We start from the raw sequence: 23,091 nt of genomic DNA, 5'->3' as shown, positions 1-23,091 counted from the left end.
ATTCTAAATCCGTGCACCCAGGTTGATTTCAAAACACAACTATGAGAATACACTTCCAATCAAATGATGAAATGAGGATGTGCTACTCAAACCAGACTCATCTTAATGAATTATTATTAACACATTGGTTGAAACAAATTTTGGATTTCACAACTTCTAGTTGAGGTACATAGGGTGTAGTTAAGTATGACTCAATATGATATGAATTAGCCACGATGTTGTTTCATTACTTGTTTATTTGGAATAATTTTAGTGACTAGATTAGTGCATGGATGACTAGATTAGAGAAGGTTGGGTTTGTTGTGTCTTCTTGGTCAACAAACATATCTATTTTTCCATGTCAAACTTTATGTTTCACACTGTCAAAATAAATCATTTTAATTTCAACTGTTATGAATTCTGAAACATTTGCCTTATAGAAATTTATAACGGAACCCTTCATTGAAATTCTTTATTGTGTAAACCTAGTTTAGGACCTACAATTCATTTATATCTTATAGAGGTGAATTGGCCTATAGGCCACAACATTGGAACTTAGAGCTCTGATATCATTTGTCACGTACCTCCTTGAAACCATATTAAAAACCACATATTATTGGTAGATACCTCCTTGACAGAATATTAAAAACCACATAATGTTCTTTCACTAAATTTAGCTTGGATTATATGCAATAGTTGTCACATGCATCTATATATAGTCATCTCAAAAACCAAGTTAACATGGGAAATTCTATACATCACATCGCAGAGGAAAGAATCAATCATGATCATTCAAGATCCTGCATTCGAGTTTCCTTCCTTTAAGGATTCAACACAAGAATTAATGGAGACAATGTCATAAATATATTGTAGCTAGCTTTGCCATATAACATGTTCATAGTCCTACTATGATAGTCGAAAGTATCATTGACATATATATTATGCAATATGACTCATAGTGAATAAATAGTCAAGACAACGTTTAGTGGATGAAATTCATGGTGCAAAAGGCCTAGCATGAATAACCTGAACCACTGGCTATACGATGATAATCTTAAAAAAATAATTATTCATCATACCTAGTTGTCTCATGCATCATTATTCAATCATCCTCCTACACAAGGATCACACATGCAGCTATACATATATGTTGAGACAATTCAAAAATATATAGGGTAAGAAACAACATACAGTACATCCCACGAAATGGAATCCGACAAGAAAAATGGAAATAACGTCACTTAGAAAACCGAGCATTGCCACCCAACCTAGAATCAACTTTCTCTAGTTCACCCACGAGCCAAGAGTTCTTGCCATGGATCAACTGCCTCTTGTTGATATCTTCAAAGGGTATTTAATACCCTCTTCATGATATGGTTTCCATTAGTAGCCTCTCACTTTTATGGATCTTCTTTATCCATTTGCTTAGGATTTTCCCAGAAAAGCTTGCCTTTATCTCCCGCGAGGCTTTTCCTCATAAAATATTGCCTTTCTCTCCCACAAGGCTTTTATGTTTTTCTTAACTTAGCATCTTTCTCCAGCTAAGTAGCTTAATGGATATTTATCTCCAATCCATTAAGATTATCTAGAATTGGATCTAGAAGCCTTATCATGAAAGAATTATCCCTTCCCATTCACCAATGGGATTTGGCAAGAATCTCATCTCTTGGTGTCTCATTTTTCCAAGTGATTAAATTATTTTATTTATTTAATAATAATGTATTTACTTTCCTTGTTACACATCAGACCTAGCTTTTCTAAGCTTAGGTTAGCCAAGTTTTCCATATAATGGAGGGATGTTACAACCAGAAATATTTAATAGTGAATCAAAAGTGGTCATATTTTCCCCTAATAATGTATGGAATAGTCTCCAATTATGGCCATAATGTAGATCATGATGTGGTCGTATTGAACTACTCAGTACAATGTACCGAACACTCGCTCTTGAAAGCTAATCATGAAATATGCTAATGAATATGTCCCAAAAATTATTTTCCATCTTAAATGCTCAAGTAAAAAAAACTATATAAAACCATTCAATTAACCATTCAATTAGTCTTGATGATTTAGAGCCATTTTAGCTATTCACAAAACAACTTAGGCGAGACGTAGTATGAGAAGAATAACGTAACAAAACTTGGTCGATGTATTGTTTCTCTTCTTATGAATATTAGATTTATATGATTTTCCCATTCATATCTTATGTATTTAATACCTTAGGAAAACTTGGTCGATGTATTGTTTCTCTTCTTATGAATATTAGATTTATATGATTTTCCCATCCATATCTTATGTATTTAATACCTTATGAATTTAAATGACAGAAGTGATCTTCATTGAGTAGATCAACTTAGATGTCAAAGTTGTCAACATTTATATTGATTTAAAGGGTTTCATATTAATATTTATATGCTATTATGGGTCGGAAGAGTTCAAGGTATTGAGGAAAATTTGTATCTCACAAATATGTCTATGTTTGGTCATCAATCCATATTAGGAGTGACAAATAACTATAATAGTGCTCCACCATGCATTCCCAAAAAAGTTTTAAATATTAATTTCTTCAAAATGTCTTAAGCTTATTATGTTCAAATTCTTAAAATTGGGCTAAATGAGAGGGCAATAATATAGATTAAATGGATGGTAAATGTCTATGGGTATCAATACTTTTATTGTGATATATTTCTCCATTTTTTTGTAAACATTGTAGAGCTCTCTGTATTTAATTTTTTAGAAAATGTTTTACATCCATATCCTCCGGTTAGTCACTTGCCCGAAGGAAACCAGGTGACCACCAGTCAACATTATAACCATTCCAAAATTTGAATAAGTTCATCAGAAACCATCTACTTCTAGAATGCTTGTCTCTACTATTGTATCTACAGATCATAACATAATTACTTATTTTTTGCATCTAAAACAGAATTCAAAGACAAAACTTAGACTCTAAACTATATTAATCCTGATCAAAGGATGTTATCTAAACTGAATCCTTTGCACCAGAGCCTGAAGCCTTTACCCGGGGCCTGGAAGCTCACGTTCCTCTGTTAGTTTCCATTTAATCTTTGACAGAGTCTGCTCGATTCGGCCCAGTGCGGGATTATTCCTATAGGTTTGGATCTGTATAGTTGTGATATATTTGAGAATTTTTGCCCGAACTAGGTCTGTCTCCTTGCTTCTTTCCTATTTGTCTAGAACTTCACCTTCCATGTGTTCTTGGTGAAGAGTCATAGCGTGGACTACGACGTGTTTCATGATCCAGTATTGCTACAGACTCTTTTTGAACAACGATTGCCTACCATTTGATGTCCCTAGGTCCTGCAACATTCCTTCCCATTCTTCCATAGGAAGGTCTCTGCACTTGAGGGTGTTTCTTAAGTCTCTTTCCCAGCTCAAAATTTGGTCTCTAACCTCCTTCAGGTTTCCTTCCATATAGGAGTCTATGATTTTCTCCATTTTCTCACTATCAGTCTTCCTATCCCTTTTCTTTCCTTTACTGTTGGTGCCTTCTTCTCTTTTAATCATCCTCTTACTTCTCTTGGGCACCATTCTTCTTTCCTCTTGGCCTTTAGCTCTCTTTGCCTGTTGCTTTTTGTTCTGATTCATAGTCTTGCCTATGCTAAGGCGAGACCTATAACAGAATACACACAATTGTCAGTCCTATCAATTAAGTTTTCATTTTTGTACAGGGGTTTTCTGCGCCCCCCCCCCTTCTTTCCACTCCTTTGGTTACCCACCCTCTGAGTTTCTAAACTCGAGTTCCCTTCCTTGATAGGAATAGCTATGGCCGTTATAGTTCTTTTGGTTTTGGGGTACCCATGTTTACTTGGATTTGCCCAATTCATACGAAAAGCCCTTTCCTGGTTCGAGTGCTTTTTCTTTCTCGAAAGTTTTCTCCTTGTGTGAATTGGGTTGCAGGCCCCTCTCTTTGTTATGGATCTTTCATCATGGTTAGCCACATTTTGGCTAGCTATGGTTTCGCCCCTCTCCATGAGGTGCACCTCCATCCCCCCGGGATTTTGGATTTTCCTATCCCGTCTGTCGTTTCTCAATGCAACATGCCTTCTTCCTTTTCCTAGACTATGATTGACTAGGATCTCTATTCTACGATGGGAGTCAGGTGAAATTAGGTTCTACAAGCCATTGCTCTCTTACTCCTCACCCTTTCTCTTACCTTTCTCTCCGTCCTTGAAGCCCAGGAGCTCCTCATGGTAATTTCCTTTCATTTTTCTAGGATTTCTATGACAATTGCTATTATCAACCCAGATCTGCATAACATTCTTCATTCCTACTCTATGACTTAGACTGATTACTTTTTCATAGGTTGGGGTGAGAAATGTCACATACCCTTTTACTGTTCTATGTTTCTCTACCACCTTCTACTCCCACTTGTTGTTTTCTCTTTCGTTCTCACCACCTTTCTCCTTTCTCATCCACATGCAATATGCCTGGTTTCCCTCTTCCTTAGGCTTTATCCTTTTTTCGTTACCCCTTCGTGATTTTACCGCAAGTTGTCCTCCCTTCCCTCCTGCCTTGGCATGCCTCCCTTCTCGCCTGCCTTGGGATGCTGCCCTCCTGTCCTGTCCACCATCCTTCATTTACTTCTTCCCTCTCCCGGCTGCTCTTGCTGTCGAGTCACTGACTCCACTCTATCACTTGGCATTAACTCACTGCCCATCCTCAGATTTGTTGTCCTACCCTCTCCTCTTCCATTCCTTGCCATCTCTACCCCCGTGTTCTCATGGGTTGTCCTTCCTCTACCCCCCTCCATCATCCTACCAGGCTCCAGTCTTTCGTCTGTCCTGTGTTGTTCTGTTTCTGTCCTGTTCTGTCCCTCTTGCATCTGCCCTTGTCCTTCTCTACTCCCGTCAAATCCAGGGGAATTCTCTAGATGCTCACTTTGGCACCTGTCTTGTTCTATTATCTTGATCAATTGTCCCATTTCCTCTTTCTAATGAAGTTCTTCCGTGCTCACGTCCAATTGTTGCTCTCCTTTTCGACATCCCCAATTTGCAAGGTGATCTACAGGAGCATTTCCTTTGCGCTTCACATGAGAAGGTATGGTGTAGGCTACCTTCCTCAATTGAAGGCTTATTTCTATTACTATCCATGTCGTCCACCAACTTTTACTTAGTTTCTCTGCTAGCACTCCCTGCTGTAGTTGTTTGACTGTTTCTATCACTAGCATCAAGTCGCCTTCTATCTGCAGGCTTTGGTACCCTTCCCTGATCACTATTTCTAACCCCCTGTTCAGTGCGTGGAATTCTGCCTCATTGTTGGAGGCAATTCCACAATCCATCGCACAGACCCGATAGATTTTTACTCCATCATCTCTGAATATCCCTCCTATTCCAGCCTCCCTTAGGTTTCCTTTTTCCGCGCCATCGAAGTTTAGCTTGGTGAATCCCTGTGGCGGGTTCCTATAGCGGTCTTTGGCTCTTGCATTACCTACCTTATGTTCTCTTCCTGTCATGCATGTTGTGCTTGCTTTGATTTGCAGGCGGTTCATAATGTGTGTCTCTGTTGCGTCAGTCTTCCAATCTTCCTCGTTCTATTTTTCAAGGATTATTGTTTCTCTTATGTTCTTTATGGCTTGACTCCATATTTCCTCTTTGGCTTTTTCGTCTTCCCTGAATATCACTCGATTTCTTGCCTTCCATAGGTTCCACAGGAGGAATCCTATGGAGAGATTCTAGGCTCGGTTCAAGATTATGTTGCGGTATGGCTTGCTCCTCCATTTCTCTACTGTTGTGGTTATGCTACCAGTTTTCCTATCACTAATCTCGAAGAGCTGATGGTGGTTTTGCCATAGGTTGTTGCTGATGCTACAGGAGTTTTCCACATGCTCCATAGTTTCTTCTTGGTCCTGGCATAGGGCGTAGCATGAAGGTCCATGCATCCCCTTCCTTCTCAATTGGTCCCAGGTTAAGGCTCGCCCGTGCAGCAATGTCCAAGTAAATAACGCCACTTTTGGCCAAGTTTTTAATTGCCAGATTCTATCCCATTTTTTTATGTCTTGGTTGCTAGTTCTTCCAGCCTTTATATGATATCCTTTTGTTATTGTAAACATTCCTTTGATGTGTTTTCCCCACCTTATTATATCTCGACCGTCTTTGACTACAATTTTCCTTGTCTCCATTTCCTTTTGGTAATTTTCCCATTGTTCTGTTTCTGGTGCTTCCTGCCAGTCATTTTTCATTTTCCATTTTCTCTAGTAACCGTCCTGTTCAGGCAGCCAGTAGTTTCTAACTACATCTTCCTCCATTTGGGTGGTGAACTGTTGAATGTCTTGGAGTTGAGGTTGCTGGTTGAGGGTTTCTCGCTACTGCCACGCCTCCTGCCAGAAGTTTGCTTTGTTGCCCTCCCTAATTTCCCAAAAACTGTGTTCTCTTATCAGGTCCCTATTTAACCTTGCTAGATTCCAAATGGCTGAGCCTTTCTTTTCTGATTGGCTTCGGAGTTTTCCTTCGGGTGACCTTTCCATCTCGTATTTCTTTTCCCATAACGTTTTCCATAGGTCTTCTCCTCCTTGAATCCACCTCCACCATAGTTTTTCACCCATGACTTGGTTTAATATGTAAGGATCCCTCAACCCTAAACCCCCTTCTGTAACAGATTTTCTCAGCCATTTCCATGAGAGCAGCGCCCACTTTTTAGTTTTGCTTGTTCCTTGCCATAGAATTTTTTTGAAAATTTCCACCATTTTCTAACATATAGTTTTTGGGATAGTTTGACTGGCCATTTGATATATTGGCATAGCTTGGAGGACTGACTTCAAGAGGATAAGCCGACTTGGTATATTTAGCGTTCTGAATGTCCAGTTATCCATTCTTTTCTGGATTTTCCTTATCAGGCCTCCCTAGCTCGCTATTCTATTCTGCTTGTCGCTCAGCTGTACTCCGAGATATTTGGTAGGGAACTTCCCAATTTTGAACCCCATTATTCTGGCTAGGAATGCTTGTGACAACATTGGGGTATTGAAGAAGAATATTTCTGTTTTATCCTTGTTTATCTCAGTTCCTGATGCATTTGTAAACTCTTCAAGGATTTCCAGTAGTTTCTTCGCTTCCTTAAGATTAGCTTGACTATACATCATTACATCATCTACAAATTTTTGATGTGTAATAGTTAATTTTTCTCCCCATAATCTAAGGCCTTTAAGTTTTCCACTGCTTACTCTTGCTTTTATTAATCTGCCCAAACCATCCACTGCTATTATGAACAAGAACGGTGACAGTGGGTCTCCTTGTCTGAGCCTACGGGATGACTTGAAGGTTTCTGTAGGTGTTCCATTCAGTAGTATGGACATACTTGGAGTGGATATCATGGACATTATCCATTCTGTCCATCTTTCATCGAACCCATAAGCTTTTAAGATTCTCTGGAGGTATTCCCAGCTGAGTTTGTCGTAAGCTTTTGCTAGGTCGAGTTTGATCATCATTCCTTTGTGTTTCGAATTCTTCAGTGAGTGAATCACCTCTTGTGCGACTATCATTCCATCCACTATCTGTCTCCCTTTCAAAAACCCTGTTTGTTCTTTTGCTATCAGTTCTGGGAGTATTGATTGTAATCTTTTCACCATTATGGTGGCTAGAATTTTGTATATGACATTACATAATGCTATTGGTCTAAAACCCTGGGGTTCATCCGCCTTTTCTAGTTTTGGTATCAATGCTAGGAAGGTTGCGTTCCATGTTGGGTGCATTCTTTTATTGCATCTTGATTCTTCCACTGCATTTACTATGTCTTGCTTCATAAAACTCCAGGTTGTTTGGAAAAATTCTGCTGTAAATCCATCCGGACTTGGGGCTTTTTTCTTGGCCATTGTCTTCACTGTCTCCTCTACCTCTTTTTCAGTGATTACCCTTATGAGGGCCATGTTTTGCTCCCTATTCACCTATTTAGGAATGTATTGACTTATTTTTGCTATCTCCTCTTCTATATTGCTTTGTGTCTCCGTCAATATGCCTTTGAAGTGCTGTATCAGTAGTCTTTCCATTTCCTCTTTCTAAGTTACCTTGTTGCCTCAAGTATCTCTTAAGGAAAAAAATTATATTCTGCTTCCAGTCCTGCTACATGGCTATGTGGAAGAATTTTGTGTTTCTGTCCCCCTCTTTCAGCCACTATACTCTTGAATTTTGTCTCCATAGAATTTCCTGTTGTTTTCTTTGTTCCTCCAGTCTGTTTAAAACCCCTCCTTCTTCCTACACTAGTTCCTCTGTTCTCCCTTCTATAATTTTCTATTGTATCCTTTTCATGTATGTTTGCAGCTTTTCTTGGTCCTTTTGAATGTTGCCAAATTCTTCTCTATTCCAGTTCTTGATTTTTCCTTTTAATTCCTTTAATCTTAATTGGAGTGTGTGAATCTTGTTCTTTCCTTTTATTTCCTCCTCACTAATTTGCCACCAGTTCTCCATTTTTTCTATGAAGGTTGGGTCTCGTAGCCAAAAGGCTTCAAACCTGAACGACCTCTTTTGGTTTTGATTATTCATGGCAATTTCTAGTTTTATGGGCCAATCGTCTGATCCTTGGCATGGTAGGATAGTTTCTTCATAAAATATGTCTTTCCCAAGAAATTGTTCTCTTGCTAAGAACCTGTCCAATCTGGAAGCTATTTGCCTGCTGCCTCCTCTTCTATTATTCCAGGTGTATTTTCCATTAATGGTGTTTATATCAATCATTTTTAGGGATGCCTGGGTTTCCCTAAATCTTTCCATGTCTGCGTCCTCCCGTTGTAGTCCTCCCTTCTTTTCCTCTTTTGAAGTGATCATATTAAAATCTCCCGCTATCACCCACAGTTTTTCTGTGTGCATGTTTCCCAACCGTTGCAGATGTGTGAGGAAGGCCTCTCTTTCCACCGTTATATGAGGCCCGTAAACCGCCGATACTAAGAACCCATCTCTATGACATATCAGTCTGAATCTCCCTGAGAAGATCCTCTTCATTCCTATCCAGTGGTCTGCAGTAACTTCTGCAGGGTTCCACAAGATTGTGATTCCCCCTGCACTCCCTTTTGCATCAAGTGTCATGCACTCATAAGTAGGCTTAATTTTTTTGAGAATCTCCTCCATTTTCCCCCAGTTATTTTTGTTTCTTGAAGCAGCATGATTTGAGGTTTTTCTCTTTTAATCCTTTCTGCTAGGTATCTCTGCTTACCCTTGCTGTTAAGACCCCTAATATTCCAGGATGTAATTATCATTGGGTAGGTGGGGTGGTTTGGTGGAAGACTGCTGAGAGCGGTACTACTCTTCCCATATTAACTAGCATTTCTCCCATTACTTGTATTGACTCTTGGAGATTCTTTCTTCCTCTTTTTTTCCCTCCTTTACCTTTACTTTGTTGTTCTTGGTTGTTTTCAGGTTGTATTCCTAGTTGCTCATTCATGCCTGTGTTTCCTTGCTCCTATTTTTCTTTATATTTTTGGAAGATTTCCTTGTATAATTTTTTATCCTCTTCTGGGATAAACCTCTCATCCAAATGCCTCCATTTGTCCAGAAGTTTCCTCATAATTTCTTCTTCTTTTGTTGGGTCTTCCCCTTTGTTGATATCTATTTCCATTAATTCATTTTCATGTTTATCCTCCTTTTCTTTTCCTACCTTTTCCCCTGTTTCTCTTTGGGTTTTATGTTTAGTGTTGTTCCTGTCTTGACTTAGTCTGCCTTCCTGTTCTTTTTCCTCTTGATAGTCCATTATTCGGATCTCTGAATCTTCTTCTTCTACCTGCAGGATTTCAAACCTATTTGCCTTATTTGTTTTGACTAGTTGTTCTTTTCTTCCATCCTTAGGGGTTTCCTTTGCAGGTCTTTTCCTGTTTTTTTATCTCTTGGAACCCTTCATTATCTTCTGTGCTTTTCCTTTGTTGCTTGGTCTTTCGTTCTTCCTCCTCAGCATTAAGGGGGAATTCCTTGTAGAGGTGCCCATATTCATGGCATTTTCTACATCTAAAAGGGATGTGTTTGTAGTCTAGTGCCTGCTGCCACACCTCTTCGTGGTATTCTAGTTCTACTGCTCCTGGTATAGGATTCGCAATGTTCATATATACGCAGATTCTTGCATAGGATGTATATCTTCCTTTCTTAGTTGATTCTGCTATTTTAACAAAGCTACCTATAGTATTCCCTATTCCTTCCAGGATCTCTGGGTCCCAAAAATCCATGGGTAATCCAAACAATCTTACCCACACGGGCGCTGCTAGGAATTTTTCTTTGTCCGGGTTATAGCATTCCTCCTAGTACCTCATAAATAAACCTGCATTATTATGAAAATATGGACCATTTTCAAACACTTTGTCTTTATCTTGTAGGTTTGAGAAGATTACCGTAAAGAATCCACGTGCGCCTAGCTTCAGCTCTATGTGGTCGTGGGGTTGCCATTTCTACTGTATCCATCTTTTCAGGTCTTTCTTAGATGGCTAGACGCCGATGAACTTGCATATTTATGCATGGTACTTCATGTAACTTCTATAATGCTCGATTTTGTTGATAGGGATAACAAATCTCGGTTTTTCGGTTGTGCATGGTAAGCATTTTCCTTTGCTTCCTGCCTACCATCTTGCTCCTAGCACTAGTCTTGGTGTCCTCTTCTCTTCCTCTAGTTTGTTGTTGCTTGTTCCCTCCCTTACCGTTGCATCTCTGTAGGAGGGGATCTCTCCCATCCTGACTTCCTCTGTCATTTTTGTGGTGCCTGTCTGCTCGTTTTCGAGGTTTTCTGCGTCGCCTACCTCATGGCCGCGTGACCATTAGGGTTGCAGAGCTCCAAGAACACCTCATCGTTTTTCTACTACGAAATCAATTTTCTTGTGACATATTTCACATTTCCATGATTAAAGAAAATTATAAAAATTAATTTAATTATAACTTTATTTTTAATTATTATTATGATTAATAAATATTTAAAAAATATACATTTAAAAATATGTGTAACCACCACTCTATGATGGAGATTCTTGACATGTGAATAGACTTTGTTACAATACAATGGTTGAACACCATGGCTTACTAATACCATATGCCAAAAAAAACAATTCCGTATTCATATGACATTTTTTATTAATTAATTTAATTAAAATAACATAAATTACATAACTAGTATTAATAAAAATATCAATTTGTGATTTGTGACTACTTTCTTTTCCCAAAGGAAAAATCATAATTTCCATTAAAATATAAAATGAAAATTACATCTAGTAGATGCATTCATGCATATCCATCGATACAAAATCAAATAATTCCAATTTTCCGACATGAGATCAAAATATTAACATTCAGACATATAGTACCTCCAATGGAGCGTAGCATTGTCCAAAAAAGAGTATGTGCAAATTATACAACAGTTCAAAAATTAAACACATAACATGAGATAAGATGGATCATAAGTAAAATTCATGTGAAGATTCTTTATAGCTACCTATTCTCATCAAAATTTATCTCGTGGATCTGTATGCAATCATGATGTTTGTGCAATATAATCTAAAAAAAGGACGGTGATAGTACTAGTAGAAATCCTCCCCGCTATGCTCTTTAATCATCAATGTACCGGGTACACCCCTTTCTTGGATAACTGATCAGAAATGGTGTTTCCCTCTCTCTAAATGTGTGAACATACAATGTAATCAAATTGGCCTATTACCATATGAGTCTCTTCCAATAAATTTTTAAGATTTTGTGTGTGAGAATGAGTTTTCTGATTGAACGAGTCAATGACAAGTTTTGAGTCCCCAAATAGTTGCATATTTCCACATCCCTTCTCTAGAATGAAAAATAGGAGTAATTTTAATTTTAATAACTTAGGGAAGTTATTTGTACCTGCTCGAAAGCAAAAACTCATTTTGAAATAATAATTTTTGCACAGGTACAGAATGGCTCCTCCACCACTGATATTTGCATTTGCCTCACCATCGAAATATGCTCAGGGCTTTGAATGATCAATGTCCTCGATCGTGATCACCCAAATTCTACCAGTGGGTGGGTCTTCAGGGATGAGACCACATATGGCGAGTAGACGGACACCTAGTTTTTTAGGATTGTATAACTGCTCTTTGAAGACCTTTTTGTTTTTCCTATCCACACCGCCTAACAAATAAGGCTAGGAAAACTGCATAATTTTTTGGATTTGGTCTCCTGGCACCATTCCTGCCATGCATCAATTACTGATCCTCCTCTCCGTCTATACCTGATATCAAGATATTGATAAGCTCGATTCCAAATACCTTATACTGCTCAACACGATATGAGAAGGTGTGCTACTATTTCTTCATGATTTTGATGTAAAGCACACCATGAAGGTCCCTGGAGGGCCCTTTTCTTTAAGTTATCCTCTGTAGGAATTTTGTTAATGAGAATACACCATAATAAAAGTCTAGCTTTTGGGGAAATTTTTAACTTCCAGATATTATTCCACCACTAGCTCTTTTCCTCTGGTTCCTTATACTTATATGCAATGAGATATCCCTCTTTGGGAGTGTATATACCTCTTTTGTAGTGTACCCATATCAATTCATCATGCCTGTCAATGATCCAAACATGTGAATTTGATAATGAATTTGTAAAAACCTGCTAGTTCTATAGCCATTGATCTGGTATGCTTAGATCATGAGCTGTCATCTAGCCCTGCTCCCATATGGATGTAGATTTTGGACTTGATATATGATTAATTATTTTTATCCCTTGCCTATTTAGATAATTTATGACCTCGGGTGGAAGTACATACCTTTCACTGTTGCTAGACCAAGTATCAGTTCCTATCAAAGCCTGTTCCCTTGATCCAATTCTCTAAGACAATTTAGATTCAATAATGTTCAATGATGCCAACACCACTTTCCATATGTTGGATACATTAGATTTATAAATTTTCTGGAGTCGAATCCATTCAATAAGAGATAGGAGATAGGTTTACTTCCTTACAATAATCCTTGTCCATATACTAGTAGTCGTAATCAATCTACAACCCACTTTTGTAGCCAAAACCCTAGAAAAAGTATAGAAATCCTTGATGCCCCAGCCACCCCACCTTTTTTGTAAAGAAATACGTTCCCATTTAATCCAAGAAAATACCTTGCCATCCTTTTCCCTACGCCATATATATCCACAAAATTTCCTCCAAATCATGTTTAGCATGCCTTTAGGAATCTAGCAAAGAGGCATCCAAAAGACTGGAATTTCTTCCATCATAGATTTGATCAGTACTAGTCTCCTCGCCCCAGATAACTAGTTGTGACACAATAAATTGATCCATTTTTCTATATTCTCTATCAACCACATCCAATTTTTCTTCCTGTAATCATTGGGTTTCATCCTAAAACCCAGATATTTTATACTATCCTCCATATTGACCAACTGAAAAGGATATTTTTCCCTCATGAATGAAATTTCATCTCTGGAGAAACCAACAACTTTAATAGTTGATTTAAGTGTATTTATTTCCATTCTCATGGATTTTTAAATAATTATTTGATTTGATACAAAGCAGTAGCATCATTTTTTGATCCATCAAGAAATATCAAAACATTATCTACAAAGAGAAGGGGCATTAGCGGCAGATCACCAATGATACATGTTCCTTTGAAGTCACCTCTAGCTTTTTCATTTGATATAATTCTACTAAGACCCTCCATTATAAGTAAGAATAGTAACAGGAAGAGAGGACATCCCTGCCTGAGTCCTCTTTCTGTATGGAAAAAATTAGTAGCAACACCATTCACCAACACAACAAAGGAAGCTGATGTGAACAACACATGACCCAATTTATAAAATTGATATGAAAACCCAAATGAGTGAGTAACATCCTGATATAAAGCCATTTTGATTTATCATATGATTTTCCCAAATCAATCTTTAATATCATGCCCTTTAGTTTCCTTGTCTTTAGGCTATGCATCACTTCTTGTGCAACTCCTATAGCTTCATGAATCTGTCAATTTTCCAAAAATGCAAACTACTCTTTTGAAATCTGGTGAGATAGGATCTACATTTTTCCACTACTTGTATAATATCTCCTCCAATTAGGGGATAAAATTCTAGAAAGAATTCAACTGGCCATCCATCTAGCCCAGGTATTTTGTCTTTATTGAACTAGTGAAGAATTGATTCCAATTCGCCCAATGTTACTAGAGCCATTAGTTCATTAAACATCATCATCTATTTATCGGGGAAAAAAGATGCAGTTTGGATGATTTCAGGGAGAGAGTGATCCTGTTGGGCTTGAAATATGGATTGAAAATGACTTACCCCCATTCTTTCCAGCACGTTGTAAGAAGAGGCTTTCCAACCATGAGCATCTAATAGTTCCCATATGGTATTGGTTGCCCTCCGTCCCTTGGCATATTGTTGGAATAATTTTGTATTGTCATCCCTCGCTTGGAGCCATATGGCTCGGCTTCGAAGCCTCCAAGTCTCCTCCCTATCCCTGAGAAATTTATTCTTTTTTAATTCTTGCTAAATAAGCTACATTTTAGATTCAATACTATCATATCCTCCTCCACCAGGCATCTCTAGTTGTTTGATTTCTTCTGCAATTCTATTAAGGTCTTCCTCATCTTTCTTTCTCTTAAGTTTCACCCATTCCATCATTTTTATTTGGTCAAATCATATTCTCTTCAAACCATCTCGTTGTAGATCCCCATTCATGTGCTTCCACATGTCTCCAATTGTTTCTAACTATTTCAATAAAACCCCACTCCTTCAACCATGTAGCATTGAACTTGAAAGGGGTTTTTGGTTTCCTAGACTATCGAACCAGCTCTAAATAATTAGGAGTGACCAGATACTCCCCCAGACCCTACCCATTGCTTGAAGAGTTGAATATTTTCCAGAAAATAATCTCTTATTAGAAATCGATCAATTCTTCTAGCAATCACTTGATCTCCTATCCTACAATTTCTCTAGGTAGGCATGATCTTTATTAATACAATGTCAAGGAGATGATTGTTTTTGATCCAGTGAGCAAAAAAATTTGATAGTTGATCCTGTTGAGAATGAAACCCCCAAATATCTGATATTCCCAAAGATAATTTTAAATCCCCACCAATCCCAAGATTTGTCTAGTGCATAAAGGATTTTTTCATTAATCTATTCCAAAAATCCACACATGACCCATAGAAATTAATCATTCTAATATCCACTCCAAGTTCTTCAGAAAAAATGTCAACAACTAATAAGTTCTCACATCCCTAAGTTTTCAAAATATTCATAGTTTTATGGTTTATCCCTCTTTCGAACTCCCTCAATCTCCCTTTGACATCTAATGCAATAAATTCCTAGTTGTGAAGCATCCCTCTTAATACATTTTCAATTTCCATACTACCACCTAAAGTCTCTTGTAAGAAAATCACATCAAGTCTGTCCCCATGTAACAACTATTTTAAGGCTAGTTTTTTTCGATTGACTAGACAAACCCCTACAATTAAAACAGAATACCTTCATTTATGAACATGGGTTAGGGATTGTCATGCTATAAGGATCCTATCTAAGGAAAGTCAGTGACCAACAACAATATCTTGACTAGCCTGATGAATGGATTTGGATATATGAGATTTTCTACCCTAAGGGATTTTGAGAAGTTTGGATGGCGATGAATTACCTAAACCCCCCTTTGCTTCCTTCAGATCATTTTCATGTGACCGTTATTTTGATCTAGATCACAAATTATATCGCGACACTCTACATGAATCAGCCAATGTATCATCATGAATGGATATGGATGGGCTGGGAGGAGGGCAACATATAATGTCTGGTTCAATCAGACAGTGGATAACCCCAACATGTGACAAAGAGACCCTTCCTATCATGGACTCCATATTGGAAACATATAATTGTGCAAGCAAAGAATTTTCATTGAGACTATTAATAATAAGAGGATGGGGGGGATAACCGTCATTGAAAGTGATTAACCATAAGCCCTTTCGAGAATATGATAAGGAATATTGACCCGAGCCTCCTAAGAACTAATTATGTTATCCATCTCCTATGTGACCTGCTTCCCTTCACACAAATTCATCCACCTTTGATCCATATTCCTAGTTGTCACCATTTCATCCAAGATCGTTTAGCCTGTCAAGCCACCTACAACCCTATAACCATGGATTTTTTGAACCAGTGGGAACTCCCTATAGATACACCCAACTTCATGATAATGATGACATCGAAATGACACTCCCTCATAATCCAATTTCTGATTATGAGTATATCCCTTATACTGCAAAATTATATTTTCCATTAAACCCTCTCTAGTATCCAGTGAGACGAGCACACAAGCACATGTCATAATAATAGTCTCCAAAAGGGATTTATCATAGTCCATAAACTTACCCAGATCATCTCATATACGCCAAAATATATCCTTCGTCTAGAGATGCATAGAGAGACCTGACATTTTGAGCCAAATGGGTCCAGCCCAAATTCTCACTCTTCGAATCAAAGAGTGGTGACCGTCGCTTAAAATGAATGGGGGCTTGCTCAATATACTAGTGGCTAGCACTTACCCAACAAAATTTCTTTGGATTATTGAATTTGAGTGCAAACCACCCTCGCGAAAAGACATGTATCTCCAGAAGTGTTTTTAGGTCCTTACTCCAGTTTTCCTGTACCAAATGAGCAATCATGTATCTTCGTCCCCTAACCCTACCCGCCAAAACTCTTTCGGTAGTATCCATGATCTCATCAAATTTAAGATCGTCTCTGAGGACCAGTGCTCTATCCATTTCTTTTACTTTGGTACTTTCCGATTTCTTAGTCTTCTTCTGATTTACTCATTCAACAAGATTTCCGTCGGCCTATTGGTTCTGTGCCCCAGTATTTTCACTGTCAATAGGAAAGGCACATGACTGTGAGCATTGTCCCTACAAATACACAGATGTCGGTTGAGGTTCAGTCTGGAAACTCGATGCGAGATGGTCTAGATGGAACCCATTGGCTACTCCCAAAGACCCACATTCCTGCACATGAAACCCTAAGTTTCCACCTCCAAAGAGAAATTGTGTGCTGAGGGTAATTAAGGCTACATATGTGTTAACCCCCCCTTCTGTTAGCCCTTTTCTAAAAGACTAATAAAAACATCCCTTTACAAAATTTAGGGCATCAAGTGAGATCCGAGCCGTAGAGATGTCCAGACCTAGAGATGGTTGCCATCCATTGCCTTCTGATAGAGCACCCAAAAACCCTAATGCCTCATGATTTTGGAACCCCACCGCCTTTCTTCCTAAATTTTAGAAGAAAGGGGAGAAACCCGCATAGTCGGTAAAAGAAGGAGAACCTCCAGCCACCAGAGTTCTAGTTGTGACAACAGTTACCGACTCAGAATGCTAAGGTGGAGGAACTGACCAAATTGGGATTCCCTCATATGGTTCCTTAGAGTAATCAACATCATTAATCTCCATGTCGCGAATCTTTGAATCTCTAACGAGTAAGATGTTGATACCCCTGCAGGATATGGTAAATACTTCCGATACAACCTTCTCAGGAGAGTATACCGTAATGACAACACCAGATCCATAAAAGTTGTGTTGTTTTTAGACTATATAGTTCCCTCGATCCCACCTTCGGACTGCGGGACAAAACCCTAAATGAGCCCTTTGCCCTACAGTGTATGAACGAGCATGGAAAAAAACCACAAAGCTTTCATTTTCACCTCCACTTCATAATTTTGTATCTTCTGATTGTTCCTTCAACCATTTGTTCTTCCTTCTAGTCTTCCATAGTGCATATAGAGCCCTAATCAATTCTTCTTCAATGTCAAATGCCCCTTCAACTTCTTCCTCAATATTTCAATTATTTTTATCGTGACTACTACTATGAACATTATAGAATATTTCATGGTGGTTAAATCTATACCATCCATATAATTATGAAGCTCTATTTCAAAACAAATGTTACTATAGGCTTAAACATGATAATTATTAATAATTATTTAAAATTCTGGAAGCCCTATTTGAAAATAGATATTCCTATCGGTGTAATTACAAATCTCAAACTTCTTATAAAATATTGTGTTGTATGTATAGTTAACCTTGACTCATTCATAAAGTAATTCGGATAGACTGGGAAAAAATCAATGGTGAGATTATGCACTCATGATATTGATTAATCCATGGTATTTTATCATGGCAATTTGTATGTGAAATCTCTTAATGTCTTGTGGTATTTTTTTGTAAGATAATTCGTTGTACAATCTTTAGAATATAGAATCATACCATGTGTAGCTCCACATGCCTATTGTAGTCTTGGAGTGCATAGTACATGTCCTATTCGATATAAAGAGTCTAGTAAGAAGGAGCTCACTAATGAGCATTCTTATTGAGAAAAAGAAGACTACAATATATTACGACCATTTAGTTCCTCAAATATACATTGAGTATGCTTCAAAATGTGGGGTTTTTTCTTTAAAATGACTTTCCTAGATAATGATGTTATTTAATGGTTTGTTGCTCATTTCATTTTTTTTAACCATTCTATTGTAAACTTGAACATATTCTTATCTTGAACATATTCTTCTCTCATTGATCATTGCAATATCTCATTGATAGGTGGGAGGTTTAGCAATCAGATTTAAATAAAATGGAGTGGAAATACTATTGAGAAAAGCTAAAAAGGGCATACACATGAATCCTTTTCAGAAGAAGAAGATATACAAAATATGAATGCTTTACAAGGCAGAGCATAAACTGAATTCTACCTCTTCTACTTAAGAGCATTCAACTAGAAATGATTATGAATGGATCGTAAACATAACGAAATACATATGAAACATAGAAAGAAAAACACATTTGCTAAACTCACACCATAGGGATCTCATGAATCAGAGCTATATCATTCTATTAATTTCCAAGCCAAAACTGTACAATCGAAGTGTTGCATTTTTCTCCATGCTATTCCCAGAAACTCCAACCCTTTACAAATGAATTTCAATTCAATAAATAAGCTTTGCCATGAGAAAGTCGATCGACCCAAGTTGGGGGATTTTTTAATCATTACAAACGGAGATGAAAAGCCAACCATCAGTAACAGGAGCAGTGTTATATTTAATTTCTCTGATGGCGAATTAAAAAAAATAAAAATGTAGCATAGATCTTCTGGGGGCGACTGTTCGCCTTCCTTTTTTCCGTTTGAATCATAACTATCAGTTTAATAACATGGATTTTAAATAAGATGTGCCTTTAATGAAGAGAAAACATATATTGTTTAATGAACGGGCCCACCAGCAATTTTCGTTTAACTCACCCACGTGCCAATATTCACTTTCAACTGTCTTTGCTTCTAAACCACAGTACCATAGCCAAAAAATTGTTGAATAGGCTTTGAAAAACTTACTTGGAGAAAATCGCACTGAAACAAATCGAATTCTTCCAGAGCAGAAGTGATTTGGCCTTTGGGTCTCTGTGCGCTGCGCAAAAAGATGTATGCGTTGCGCCAATTTGGAGATGGTTTTGAGGCACTTTCTGACGTCCAAATTGAGCTCAAGTGTGCTTGTTGGAAATCCATAGCTGTCTACTTTCCAACCCAAGTGAAAATTTTTAATTTGGATGTCATTTGCCCCTCCAAAATGGAAATATCCCAAGACTGCTTCCTGTGTGTCAAAATAGCGACAGAGAGGTCATTTTTTGGGTGTTTTTGACCTCCTGAGGACTCAAAACTTGCCCAAACTTCTTGGCCATGCACCAGCAGTCATGATTTTCCATAGAAAATCCAAAAATATAATTTTTTTTTCATTTGCAGATCCCTATCAAAAGCACGAGCCAGGTGGCGCGACGCACAGGGAGAAAAACCCTGTTTTTTGTGCAAAAATTTCAAAATGCAAAAATGTGCTCCAAATTTCTTGAAATTTAGGTTCTACCCTCTTCATCACATGTCATGCTAGGCCAAAGAGGCCTCGGCCAAGATTCGGAGCTGATCTCGCTCTTTTTGCCTCTTTTGTCCTTTTGTCACCTTCCTCAATTTCGCCTTTAGGCTCCTGATTCTCGCTTTGAAGCTCAAGTTTTGGGCGATGTAATGGTAATTCATGCACCTCAGCATCACTTTTTTCCCTATTGGCCTTCTCCAACAGCTTCTCCAAGTGAATGTTCATTTTCTCTAAAACATACTCCTGGTCCTCATCTCTTTGCTCCATAGGTCTGCCTTGTGCTGCCATGATGTGTTGCCGGTTTTCCTTGATGAGTTGCAACTCTATCTCAGCTTTCCAATCCTCAAGTTATTTGTTTCTTTGCTCCAGGTATTTCATATTCCGTTTAGCTCTCTCCAAGTCAAGGGATAAGGCTTGGATCTCTGTTTGCTGCTCTCGGATGATCTCTTTAAGCTGTGCACTTTGCGGACGCATATCTGTATCATCATCATGAAGGAGAACGAAGTCGGTCTCTCATTCACTTGATGGCTCCTCATCATGCATTGGATCCTTACCTCTATCCTATATCTGTAGTGCTGATGTCGAAAGCGAGGCCCCTTCCACCCTGGGTGGAGATAACACTCGCTTTGCTGCTGCAAACAAATGTCTAGCTCCCCTCTAATATGTGATGAATACTGGCACACTAGCGGTCTCATGGCACTCATACTGATGAGAAGGTTCCCCTGTCTCAAACCTAGTCTCTGAAGGTCCCCGTGAAGCTCGGAAGAAGTCACGAGAGATGAAATCATCCCAAGCGATACCCTGTAAATCAAGCTGATGCACCACCAAAATCTTGATGAGAGCAAAATGACAAATGTTGTTGAACTGTTGCTCAGGGGTCTTCTGTTGCACAGGGGCATTCATCCTCTCTATGTTTCGACATATGAAATATGGGATGTTCATCATGCGTACCCGGGTGAAATGCATGAGCAACCTGATGTGGTAAGCATATAACTGGGAGAAACGGCCTTCACAACTGAAATACTTCATAATTAACTTCATTAGAGGGGCATATTCATCTTTAAGATATCAGAAGGGAAACACCCTCTTAAGCTGCCTCAAGAAACCAAGTTTAACATATGGCTCATAATGCTGTCAGTCAACTTTTTGTCTCTTGTTCCATGGCTCTCCAATATTACGCATGCCGATAGCTAATGAGATAGAGTCCGGTGTAAGTGTGAAAGTAACACCGGCCAAAGTAACTTGAGCACCATGTAAATGTAGAACAAATAGGCGAGCCAAGTCATGGTGAAATTGAAAATTTGCAACCTTTCCACAAAACTCATAGCATGATTGAAACTGAAAACAAGAGACGGCAAGAGGGCAGGCCTGCAATTCTGTGAGGGTAGTCGGTTCTTCTCTAACATGTCTGCCACTTTTATGAGGCCTCCGGGGTGCATGTTTTTCTGTGGGTGAGTCATTTTGAGTTTCCACCTCATAGTCGGATGAATGATCAGATGACATAATTGATGCTATGAAAACTGCTTGGAGAAATGAATGCTGGTCGCAGGACTGTGTTGGACTGCTGTTGTAATATGGTTGAAATCTGTCACCAAGGGAGCAATGTAACAAGGGACTGTTAGGGAGGGAGAATATGAAGGGATTAGGAGTATTAGGATAGATTTTATTTAGGGCAATGTAGGAGGGTTTGGGAACTTTGCATAGGGTAGGGTTTGGGGTTTTATATTGGGCAATGGGTGAAAGGGAATTGGGGATAAGGGTTTAGTAATTTTAGGGGATAGGGAACAATGACATCCAAAGGGATATGGTATAAGGAAAAATGGAATGAAGGAAAAAGGGACAGATGGGATGGAAGGGGAGCCTTAGTAACAAACTGATGAATTTGCAACCCTTAACAGCAATTGACATAATGATTTTTAGAGGTAGGGTTTGGAAATTTTGTTTCAAACATTTGGAACCATAAACCACCATCACACAACACACAAAAATGGATGAACCACTGAGATGTCGACCCTACCTGGCACGTCCAAGCAATTCAATGGTGATTTGGAGGAATTTCGGGCGTTTTTTGGGTGTTAGACTGTATGTGCCGCACGCTACTGGTGCGTCGCGCGAGTTAAAAATTGCACTGGAGGATCGTGCGCAATGCGCCGCGCTGGCGCAGTGTGCCACACCACCTACTTTATGCGCCGCGCCCGTCAAGACACCTCCAACTTTACCCAAAACATGCGCCGGCTCACCCAATCCACTTTGAAATGCTTCTCTCGGAACTTGGCATTTAAAATGACCTTGATCCTTATGAGAAAATCAATATAAATACATGGAGACATGGTTTTGATTTTTGCTTCTTCAAAACCCACTTTTGCAATGTTTTGTTTTGGCACATTTTCCACAATTTAATGCAACTCTGTATTTCCCATTCCGTTTTTGGATTTTTGACTAAAATGATGAAATTTTTGGAAATTTTTTGCAGGGGTAGCTGACATGGAATTTGACAAAGGATGATCAGAATCTGATTTTGAAGTACTTCATGGTGGAGAACTTTAAATATTTATTATAAACATTAATTTGACGATTTCCTCTTCAAAATAGAGTTTTGAAGAGGAATCACCCTTGAGCATTATGGATGATGAAAATTTGGAGATGAAACTTGTTGAACCTCCCTCTGGCCTGCTGGCATTATTGGGTACTTTGAAAACATGACTTATGAAACCCTAGACCTATGAATGACATGATTTTTTGCCCATCAAAAGACCAAATATTGACTATCATTTAATGAACTTTGATAACGGGCCTGAGCCAGCAGGTACAAAGCATGAGGGGTAATGACTGACAAGACCCTTTCGTCAGATTATGGCATGCCCCTTAGCAGAATGCAGCTGAGTGAATGGAGCGAGACACCTAAAAATGAAATTCAGAAAGAGTTTTGATCTCCGATGGAGGACTGACAAGACTAACTCTAACATTGGCTCCAATGGATGGTAGCTCCTCGGAGGTGCGAAGAACGGCAGATCTTTGGGAGAGCAGATAGTGCCTTCGTCCATTGGGCTATGGAGTCATTATTTCGACAAACAAAATAAAACTCCTGACTCATTTATTGACTGAAACTTGACTCAAACTGACTGAAATTTGGACTTAAAATGACTCGAAGACTGACTAGATAAACTCAAACCAAAACTGAAATAAAATGGTATTTACAGTGACAATGGAAGCAGCATAAACAACTCAGAAATGGTACCGCTTGAGCAGTCGACCATTGATTGGCCCTCCTGGACAATCTTC

At 38.6% G+C, this 23,091-nt stretch overlaps 2 protein-coding genes across 2 annotated transcripts; both read right to left on the bottom strand.

Moving 5' to 3' along the window:
* Positions 1–4,930: 4,930 nt before the first annotated feature.
* On the bottom strand, positions 4,931–5,452 carry LOC149230280 (uncharacterized). Its single transcript, XM_089381262.1, has one exon. It carries the CDS (start codon positions 5,450–5,452, stop codon positions 4,931–4,933), a length of 522 nt encoding a protein of 173 aa, XP_089237388.1.
* A 2,767-nt stretch (positions 5,453–8,219) lies between these two features.
* On the bottom strand, positions 8,220–9,050 carry LOC149230279 (uncharacterized). The gene has a single exon (XM_089381261.1). The coding sequence runs from the start codon at positions 9,048–9,050 to the stop codon at positions 8,220–8,222; it is 831 nt and encodes a 276-aa protein (XP_089237387.1).
* Between the last annotated feature and the right edge of the window lie 14,041 nt (positions 9,051–23,091).

This window comes from Pinus tabuliformis, chromosome J (genome assembly GCF_031772625.1).
Source record: "Pinus tabuliformis cultivar Carrire ecotype Pingquan chromosome J, CPIR1, whole genome shotgun sequence".
NCBI classification, from domain to species: Eukaryota; Viridiplantae; Streptophyta; class Pinopsida; order Pinales; family Pinaceae; genus Pinus; species Pinus tabuliformis.
Note: the sequence above shows the minus strand (reverse complement) of the source record. Positions and strands in the feature narration are given on the sequence as shown.